The 10,640-nt window shown below is 42.2% G+C and overlaps 1 protein-coding gene across 2 annotated transcripts in view; it reads right to left on the bottom strand.

Annotated features, from left to right (window-relative positions):
• Positions 1-2,702: 2,702 nt before the first annotated feature.
• Positions 2,703-10,640, bottom strand: part of ETV5 (ETS variant transcription factor 5) — a 57,217-nt gene continuing 49,279 nt past the window's right edge. For both annotated transcript variants that reach the window (XM_079100621.1, XM_079100620.1), the window contains exons 12-13: positions 7,508-7,609; positions 2,703-5,221 (exon numbers count right to left, since the gene is read on the bottom strand). In XM_079100621.1, the coding sequence (XP_078956747.1) occupies positions 5,000-5,221; positions 7,508-7,609 (324 nt within the window). In that variant the 3' untranslated portion in view covers positions 2,703-4,999. The remainder of the gene's footprint in view (positions 5,222-7,507; positions 7,610-10,640) is intronic.

Genomic DNA, 10,640 nt, shown 5'->3' with positions numbered 1-10,640 from the left:
AATAGACTCTATTTGTTGGATAACTGATACTCAGTATGTTATAATTTGTATTCTAGTTTCACATAGAGAAATGTTTTCCCACTAGCCTGAGCTACTGAAGGGAAAGGTGGATTTGTGATTCCTCCCCCACCCCCAAAGTTTATCTTACACAGTAAATGATTGATACATGAAAACTGAATGATGGAAACTCAGATGCAGACTTACCCACCTTGGAGCCAAAGAAATAAGGTCATCCAGAAGAGCCCTGCTAATTATTAGAAGTAGGTGTAGCACACTGCATTGATGCTCCGTGACCACCTGAGTTAACGGAGTTGCTCCCTGCACACTGATACCTGTACCAACTCTCTTTTCTTCCTGGTAAGATGTACATCCCTGAATAACCTTCAACCAATAGAGGATCCAGTCTCTCCAGCCTGGAGCCCATAGTGGTCAGAGTAAGATGGTGGCATAGTATTTAAGTATGGAGCTGCAAGCATGGCTATTAAATGTTTAAGGGGTTATCCCATGTATTGTCACACCACAAACAGCCCTTTAGTTTGAAAATGCCATTAACATAATTTCAGTATCCTTCAGTGCCTGCCATCTAGTAGGTACTTAGTGGATGCTTGGAAAATAGATAAACATATGCCTTTCATTGTGGGACTGAGCTATCTTTGGATATTGCTTAGAGATAATTGTTGAATTTGACCACACACACACACACACCTCAAGTTACCTAAGAAACGTCTTTCCCCCGCTCTTAGGTCTGGGAAGCAGCACATTATTAGTTCTCCCATTGACCTAGGAGGTCCTCCAAGACCATGTAGTCAAACTTAGTCAATCACAGAGAAGGGAGCAGAACCAGATGTCTGGCCTTCAAGGGTCTAGTCTTATTTCCACAATAGCCACTGTAAACATTCCAAGGAAGAAAGTAATTTTGGAGGCTGACAGCCATGAATATTTTCAGATTCAATTCAATAAGTGATTCTATTTAAGAAAGACTGCCAAGAGGGTAATGGAGATTTAAAAAAAAAAAAGTGCTCTGTAAACTGTGAAGTACTATCCAAAGGTTAGCTATCTGAGGTTCATCGCCAAGGTCAACAAATCCAGGTTTGGAGGTAGAGCCAGCTGTTAAATTGGAGGAGCGAAGGGAAGGCTGGTCCATTAAGGGGCCCCTTCTGAATGGGATTATCAGTGTATTTGCTGGGCTCAAAGGATACTGTTGCTTGCCCCCATCACCTATTTTAAGTACACTATACACCTAAGCTGAATAGCATCAATGCTTACATTGTATATTTGCCTTAAAACTGATCATTTTCTGGACTTTACCCCTTTTTCCTTGTTTTTGGAAGCTACCCGCTGAGCTCCAGCCACCTGCAAGGCTGGGCATCAGACTGTCTCTCCAAGGTTTCCAACTGTCTGGGTACATGAGTGTTTTTCTTCCACATTAGTTTCCATTTGTCCCAGCTGCATCAGAATTGAGATTCTGCACATACTCTGGCTTTCAGAACTACATTCTTTTGCCCTCACACTACCTCTTTGTCATCTGACAACTGAATAAGCATTGTTCCCCTGGCATGGCTTGTGAAAGGGGACTCTGATGAAGAATAAACTTCACATTTTCTGGCTTCCTTATCCTAGCGCCCAACACTAGAAGGGCAGCAGTGTTTGGTGACCTCCCGCATTAGGTTAACGATCTGGGTCTGGGCCCAGGCTGGATAATGAGCCCGTGAATAATGGGGGAGCTGACTGTCAAAGCCTTATCATGGTGGAGCTGAGAGGAGGGCCCCTTTGTCCTGCACCCCTGCCCCTTCTCCCTAAGCATCTTTTCTTAATCTGTTGAAGCTAATGGGTTTTATGTGGCAGACATTCATTCCCCACAAGCTCCAAATAGAGTGGCTGTGCACCGATTCAGTCTCGATGTTTCTACACTTAAAGGCTTGTAAACCAGTGAAAGAAAGATAGTAGATAAACTTACAGAAAGCCTTCTGTTGTAGACTTGAAAAAAAGCTCCATTTTATTTCTCCACTGTAACAGGAGTCTTGAAAACCCCAAATTAAAGGTGCAGAACCTTAAAGGGCACAATACCGCATACAACCCTGCAAACTTTATTTCCTTCCCTGGATTCCCCAAGTGATAAACACAAGAAAGAGAGACTTGGAGGAAAGATATCCACTGTTGTATGGCCAGAAAGAAAACACAACAAGCCAAGTTCTTTTCCTTTTTTTCCAAAGGGATCAAATTTTACTAATGAGTAAAATTTTTACTTGTCAAAAGCAAAACTTGTTGGGAGAAAATTAGGAAATGGTCTTGTAAGCTTTTACTGGTTTTCAAATTATCTGTCTAAGGGCTTGAAATAGAATCATTCTGGGACTCAAAAATCCTAGTCTAGTTAATCTTTTCACACAATCCAAAGTCCAAACATGAACTCTGCTTTTAAAAAATAGTTACCAAGAGTTGGTGACTAAGTGGGATCAGGGGATGGGGTGATCTCAGTTCACCTTTGGCTAGGAAAAGGATCTGTCTATCTCTCATCCCTTTGGATGATTTTTTTTTAGCCAGAATATCCAGGTAACAGTTCCTTCAGCTACTTTGAACACTACCATCCATTGGCTAAATAGTTGCAAGACAGGTGTAAGGGTAGGTGACATAGAGGAAGACATGTGGCTTTCGCTTGTTTGAAAGTTAGATCACTGAGGGCAAGAAAGAGGCATTTTAGGCACTTGTTAAACGAAAAGCAAACTTCTTTATTGTACACAGTACAGAATATAACGCAGCTTGGCAGGATGCATACAGCCCTGCGCAGGGGAAGTATTTAAAATCAATTGGCAGGTTAAAGCCTTTCTGCACTGTAGACTTTCCACACTCTGGAAAAGAAGCAAACAAACAAACAAAACCCCCCATCAAACCCTGAAAAAAACCAAAAACCACCCAGGAGCTGCATGAGTCCAATGGGAATGCAATGGTGATGCCACCATCCTATATCTCGTGACAGCACAGGCCATGTGGTTACAGCAGGGGAGGGGCAGCTCAGGCTACAGAAGATTATTTTCATACTTGCTAAAACAGCATAAATTCATTAAAAAAAAATCCCAAACCAGGATAAGTAAAGAAAGGAAAAACAAATCTATACAGCATTTACAACAAATAAATCTCTAGCCAGCTGGGGGGTAAAATATGCATCTATGTATAGACTATGTGTAGATTAGAAAGCTATAAATATGGTTTAGAAGAGTCCTTTGATTAGAGTACAATGCTAATTACGACCCAAGATACAAGCTCGACACCTTTGTGGGCTAATTTCCCATAAAGGAAAATCTCATATTTCCATAACTACAAAACGCATCTTTATCCCTGTGAAGCACTTCACAAATGTGCCGTTGGTCATAGGGGGATCATGGAGCATTCCATTTTTTGAAAAGCAGCTCAAAGCATGTGCCTCCCACTCACGGACTCAGCACTGTCTCCTCCACACGAGGAACAGCACGGTCCTTCTGAACGTTCTAAGTGATGCAGGGAGCACAAAATTCCATCACTGGAACAGGTAGCAAGGTGCCACCACCTTCTGTTGACTTTCCTCTACTTTGAGCTCAACTTTTACGCAGCTTTAGCTTGGTTGTTTTAAACTCTTCCAGTATAATACAGCAATTAGAATAAACTTTAAAAAGTGGCAGGAAACCAGAACGCTAGCACTGTTTCACCTGTCAGGGTCACATGTAAGTCTCAAACCCCACTTAACTGTTATGCAGGGTTTAAAGCCCAAGATTTAAAGTAAAAGGAAAACAAACAGATGAAATGGAAATTGTCATTAGTCATGCCCAGGGAAGAATCCCTAGGGTTCCCACCAGGTGACCAGGTTTCAAATGGACATGACATGTAGTATGTACATCTGCTTTCCCAGAGAGGGCATGTTAGTGAACACGGGGAGCTATACATATAGAATCTATGCTTGTGTCCAGGCTGCCCTGCACACTTCAAAAATGTACAACTCAGGTGCAAATGTTCCATCAGGTTGTCAGGTGCAGAAAGCACAAAGCAGGCCACAGAGCGGGCTTTCCGTGGCTAAGGGGACGCCCCAGCAAAGCCCCTCTCAAGCTGCAGCTCTTCATAAGTCGGCACAGCCCTGCCTACGGGACACAGTGCACAGTTACCAAAAGGTTTGTTTTTGTTTTTTTGCTTTAAATACCAAAACTACAAAAATCAGTTTATAAACTGTTTTTCCAAAACAACCACCAAAACAAAACAAGCCCTCCCCTCCCCCCAAATCGAAGCAAAACTAAATACTGTTAAAAGTGTTAATCGCCTTTCTCCTAAAATGAAAGCCATCCACATTCAGCCATGTGACTGGGAAGAGAGAGGGGGCCTGCTCTATTTGGTGACCACACGGCTGGAAGGTTCCCAAGAGTAGCAATGGTTTATGATTTGAGAACCATGGAGTGGGTAACAGCTATCCTGATTCCCCCCCTTTTCTAGACCAAGGGGAAACACTTCAGATCGAGCTAGAAGAACTCTCCAAATTTCAACATCTTTTTTTAACTCTTAATAGGTCTGAGCCTCCCCACTCAGTCTACCTACTTTTCTATAGGCTTGTGATTTCTTTTTTAATAAATTGTGCAAACCAGAGCCCTTCTTTGTAAAGGCATTTAGTAGTCCATGATCAATGCAGATTGTCACACACTCAGTCCCATTTTGCGGGTACTAACCTGAACAAGGTATTGCTTTGCATATATTGTCCATGGTGGTAAGGAGGCTCCATTTCCATTTCTTCCCAGAAACCTCATCAGAATCAATCAGTGTCGAGGCACCAACCTTTTGGTGGTTTTCTGCCCCCGCCTGTTCCCACTCCCCAGCCAAGGTATCTGTCTTTCAGGGTGACAAATCCAGAGGCGGCTTGGGCTCCCCAGATAATACTCAAAGGGCAAGCTTTAGAACAGCCAAGAACACAAACAAAACCACTGCCCTCATCTGCCTGAATGGGAACTGCTAGCTCTAGGGTTTGGCTGCTCAGCCACTCAGGAACTTAGTAAGCGAAGCCTTCAGCATAGGGGAGGCTGCTGCAGCGATCCATGTCCAGGAGGTAAGCAGGGTTGTCTTCAAAGTGGGTCAGTGGCAGGGTGTCCTCCTCGTTGAGGGGGCATTCAGACTCTGCCTTCAGGAATGGACGCTGATTGTCCGGGAAGGCCATGGAGAAAAGGGCATCCGGGTCACAGACAAATTTGTAGACATATCGCTCCCCAGCCACCTGCAAGAGAAACACACCTTAAAAGGCCCAGCTGGAACAGAGAATGGGGGTCAGATGACATAATTTGAAGCCCAACCTCTCAGGGAATCAAAAGGTCTCATTAGTAGTCGATTATACAAATCATTGGGCTCTGAGTAATCTTGGGGACCTAAGTCAGCAGTTGAAACAGATGATATTTCAATTTCGAATTCACAGCAGACAGGCTCTTTCAGAAGAAAATCCTCATTTTTGGTCAGATCCTGATAGCCTGGAAAGCTTAGAAAGCATGTGTATGCTGAAGCTGCTGCCTGGGGTTCCAAGGTCTGAGGGTTGAAAGGTGTAATGCATAAGCCAGACCCCATTTTCAGTACCTCCAAAGTTTACTGCCTTCATGGGATGGATCTATTGCTTTGAAGGGTGAGGAATTTGACTGGAGAATCTGTGTGAAGATTTTAAGGATATTCCAAAGTCAAGTAGAAGTGCTTTTGGTATAAATGCAGTTTTTAAAAAAATCACTTACTACATGGTTCTGCTATAATGCAGGGGCTCAACTGCCTTGGTATAGACTTTATGCATTGTAATATCATTGGAACCAGAAGGCCTTGATTATTTAAGGTACTCATCATGTAGCTGATGAGTTAATCTGGTCAAAGGAATCACCCACTCTCTTCTGGTCATGCAGCAACAGTGCAGGAGGGCACATATCCCTGAAACCAAACCTGGTGTCAGGTAATGAAGAAAGGGAAGGAAAGACTGCTATCATTACTGGTAAAATAAGCATTTTAGACTAAAAGAAAAATCTGAATTATTGAGTTTAATCCTGCCCTTCTATCGTTCTGCAATAATTCTCAAATAATTGAAAAACTATGGCTTTGCTTCCAAATCTTGGGTTTAAGAAGTCTGTGGCTCCAGTAGAAGATGGCAGAAGTAAGTAACAGTACAATCATGCCAACAGGTCTTAAGGTTTATTTCAGTTACACTTCTATGTATTTTTAGTCACCAGAATGTGGTATCTGCACCAATTTTCCATAGAACCCAAACACCAGGAATCAGACTATCTGAAGCTGGATGGCTACGGTCTTCATCAAAGCAACTTTTAATCAACCATCCCCATTGGTTTTTTTAAGCCACAGCTTTCCCCCCAGAGTCCACCGTGTGGAGCAGTGAGGCGTGAGAGCAGGATGGTGATACTACTAGATCATTGTCAGGCATGGCTGATGACACTAAAACTGAAAGGGAAAGGGGATCAGAAGAAAATGGGGAGTGATTTCTAACAGGAATGAGGTTTCTTTGGAGGGTTATGTTCTAAAATTGTGGTGATTGTTGCATGGATAAAGGATGCTCACCTAGTAAAGTTCATGTGACTATTCCAAAATCTGGAAAACTGTATAATCTAAAATACTTCTGGTCCCTAGATTTCAGATAAGGGATACTCAATCTACAAAATGTAGACTGCTTAAATGTGTAAATGCCAGAATTTTGGGAAATGTGCAGTATAAAATTTGGTGGCTAAGAAAGATCAAAGATTTGCCATTCCCATCTTCTTATCCACGGGACTTTAGGATTATGGTCTCTACCACCTATCCCAGTAAGAATTTTGTATTGCCTGGCTTCTTCAAAATATACCTTGTCTTCTCTGCAAAAAGCAACCTGCTATTGGGTGACTCAGTTGCCATTTTATAAACTTTGGATTTTAAGTGGAGTTTTAGTTTTCATAGGTTCTGAAAAATTAATAAGATTTTCCTATTCCTTTAACTTTGGAGAGCACTGAACCACCAGATTTGGAGGGTGCAGAGTTTTAACAACTGAAGAATTCAACCAAGCTCTTGTGGGAGTGGAGATCTTCAGACTGATTCCCTCATTTGCCCCTTAATGGACACAATAATCCACCTTAGTGTGGACATCTTAGTAAGCATGCAGTTTAAACAAAGTAGAAGAGGCTAACTTTCTTATTGTGTCTTCTATAAGCAACTACTCGTTTTTTTCTTTTTAATTAGTTTTAGATGTTGATAGACCTTTATTTTATTCACTTATTTATACGTGGTGCTGAGAATCGAACCCAGTGTCTCACACATGCTAGGCAAGTGCTCTACCACTGAGCCACCTTTGTATCCAAGAAAATTAAAGGTGCTCTTAATCACCTACTTGGTTCTTGTCTTACTTGTTTCTTCAATATTCCTTCCTACTACAGAACCACTCATCAGGCTAACATTTTCTTTCAGCCATCATAAATAGTCTTATTATAGAAGCCTTGGAAATTTCCTTAGAAACTGATCAGAGTGGCCTGAGTCTCTTGTAATTGCTCACCTTCTGCATGATGCCCTTTTCATAGTAGTAGCGCAGAGAACGGCTCAGCTTGTCATAGTTCATGGCTGGCCGGTTCTTCTGGATGCCCCAACGCCGAGCAACCTAAAGAGACAAGGAGAGCAAAGGACAATGGAAACACATTCCCTGGGCCTACAGTTTTCTCCCAATCCCAGGAGCACTAGTTCTGTCACCTGTCTGCTTTGGCCAATGATCCATTTCTCTGACCTGCAAGGGAAAGCATTTAATTCCCTTCAGACCAAACATTGAACAAAGCTGATGATTCAGTCACAACTGCTGGGAGGGTGAGACCTAGAAGAATCCTAGCACTTTAAGATTGCAGAGGGCTTGGCTCATGTCCCAGAGGATGCACGCTCTCTGCTGTTTCTCCACGTATGAATTATTGACCAATACCCATAGACCATTAACATGTTGCCATTAAGTGCTATGGTTTCTGTAGCAGTCAATAAGGAATAATTAGAATGGTCATTCCTGAAACATTAGAAACACACTAGTGAGTTGCTAATGGGCCAGCAGAGCAAAAGTTCAATTCTAATAAGATTGGAGAGGGGCTGGGAGATGTTTACTTATTGCCACTCACGGACTAAGGGGGAATCAGATCATTTCGGCCTTCTGCCATCCAATCCCCTTCTCCCAGAAGACTTGCAGAATGGACGTTAAAGCACGTAGCACCATTATCCACTTAATGAAAAATTAACAGGGCTTCACAAACAGTTCTGAAGTGCATTATATCTAACCCAGTCCACCTGAGGTACAGTGATGAGGGATGTAATTGGAGCTTTGGGCAAAGAAGAATTATAGCATGAAAACTTCTTACTACAGTCTACCCAGTTATCAGGGCAGTCAAGCAATTTCTGGTTTTAAGTATTTCAACTTCCAAAATTTTACTTATGAGGACAACTGCTGAAGCAGGAGAAAAACAGTCCTGGAAATGTGGGTTTTCTTAGAGGTCTCTAAATGCATGCAAATCAGATCATGTTTTGAACAATTTAGGTCAGTTGTGGTAACTTAAGAAAAAAAATTAACTATATTCCTTTAACCATTTCACATAAAGTATTTTTAAAATTATTTTGACAGAATGAAAGCAACATTTCCTGAATTCCTGATTATAAAGTAACCTTTAATAAATACCAGAAGAGCTGGATGCAGTGAACACACCTGCAATTTCAGCTACTTGGAAAGCTGAGGCAGAAGGATTGTAAGTTCAAGGCTAGGCTGGGCATCATTCTTGTCTCATAATAAAAAGGGGTGGGGGTGTAACTCAGTGGTACGGCACCTGTCTAGCACATGTGAAGCCCTAGGTTCAATCCCTTTTTGCAAACAAAGCAAAGTAAAGCAAAACAGCCCCACAAAATTGAAAAAATAAATGCCAAAAATGATCTATAAGGAAGAATGCACTTGTCCTAATTGCATTAGAATAGTTCAATGGTTCGAATCCCTGGTGCCTCAGAGAAAAAAACAAAACAAAACAAAACAAAAAGAACCCCAGAATAGTTTAGTAGTAATGAGTCTACTCTGCCTTGTAAGACAACCCCATGAAAGTTGTTTTCATTTGTTTGCTTTATGACCCTTTGGCACATATACCATTCCCATGTTGTACACCCATTTAACTCCATCTTAAAAACAGCTCAAAAGGCAAAATAAACCAAAAATACATCTTGGTCAGACAATAAATATTTTAAAGCAAGGAAAATAGTGGTTAAGGAAAATTTGCTACATCAGTCTAAGTCCTTCTGCTCTATTCAACAGAAATGATACTCTCTGAAACTAATCTTTAACCACTGTCTGCCACAAGTGACATGGGCAAAGAATCCCAGCCTCATCATTTTACTATGCTCAGCGATGGAAAGCAATTTTGAATATTCTTCAACTTCATTTGTGACCTCTCTTTGCTGTCACTTGCATATGCAATAGCTTACTGGAGAGAGGGTTTGTATATGCACAGATTTCAAAGCAGCTCTGGTAGCCATAGTTACTGACTCATCCTCCCAGGCCAGAGCCCTGTGATTCAGTGGCCCTCACCACTGCTGCTCCTTCTATAGTAATGCATGATGTGACGGCACAGCTCCAGAGCAGCTGGAAGCGAGGGCTGCCCCTCTTCTGCGGTGGGAGAAGCAGGCAACAGATCATTACCAGCTCTTTCTTTCACATCTCTCATTAGTTACTTTGGGAGGACACATCTTAAAGACTGAGGCTGAAGGAGTTAAAAAAAAAAAATCCACCTATTCGCCTCTCCTTTAAGAGAGAACAGCCGCAGCACAGGGAGTGGTTCTTTCTAGCAGCCCATCCTTTAAAACCTCCCAAGGCATCAGTTATCTGCCACATGTTCAACAAACAACCCTACCCCCCAAAATATTCATTAATGCAGATTCACAGTTAAAATGGCTCCAGATTAAAGCCGAGTCAGTCATAATTGAGAGGGTGCTAAGCTGGATGACTATCAAAAGACATTTGATTAGGGGGCCTGCCAAAACGCAGTTTTAAAACCACAATTTCCATGCACAGTGTAATGGATATTATGGATAATTACCCAGAGTGCACTACTCAGCCACACAGCTGCCTACAATTACGTCCCCAACAGCTTCCTCCTCCGTTTCACCCTTCAAGCTCCCCCATGACGACGACTTATAGCTTTTTCCAGGAGTTGGTATCTTCCTGACATTAACGAGAAGGGCCCTTGCAGTTACACAAGGAGTAGGGGGAAACTCAACAATGGCACGTGTCCTGAGGCTAACAGTTCGTCTAAGGAACTCTGTCAGTCTAGGGTTAAGGGAGCAGAGTACTGGGAGCTTGTGGAATGCTTGGGAACTTCCAGGTGGGATGGGAAGGGCAATTCGTGAAGAAACAAAGCTGCCCAATCAACACAGAGAAGCTTAAGGCTGCCACAAGCCTCTCACATATGCAACTCGGCTGGTTGGCATTTACGAACATTCTGGATTAATATTAGTTTATTTATTAAGAAAGCAGGGGCCCTTTGCCATCTGTTCATCATTTTCTTTACCACTGGCAGGAGAGCAGAAGATTCAATAACAGCTTTACAGAGGGTCATAACCAGCTTTACCTGTAGCTGGACAGCCTGTGCTAGGCCTGAGGCAGTGGCAATAAAGTAATAAAA

This window comes from Sciurus vulgaris, assembly GCF_902686455.1.
Source record: "Sciurus vulgaris genome assembly, chromosome: 10".
NCBI classification, from domain to species: domain Eukaryota; kingdom Metazoa; phylum Chordata; class Mammalia; order Rodentia; family Sciuridae; genus Sciurus; species Sciurus vulgaris.
This window is presented reverse-complemented; position numbering and strand designations above follow the sequence as displayed.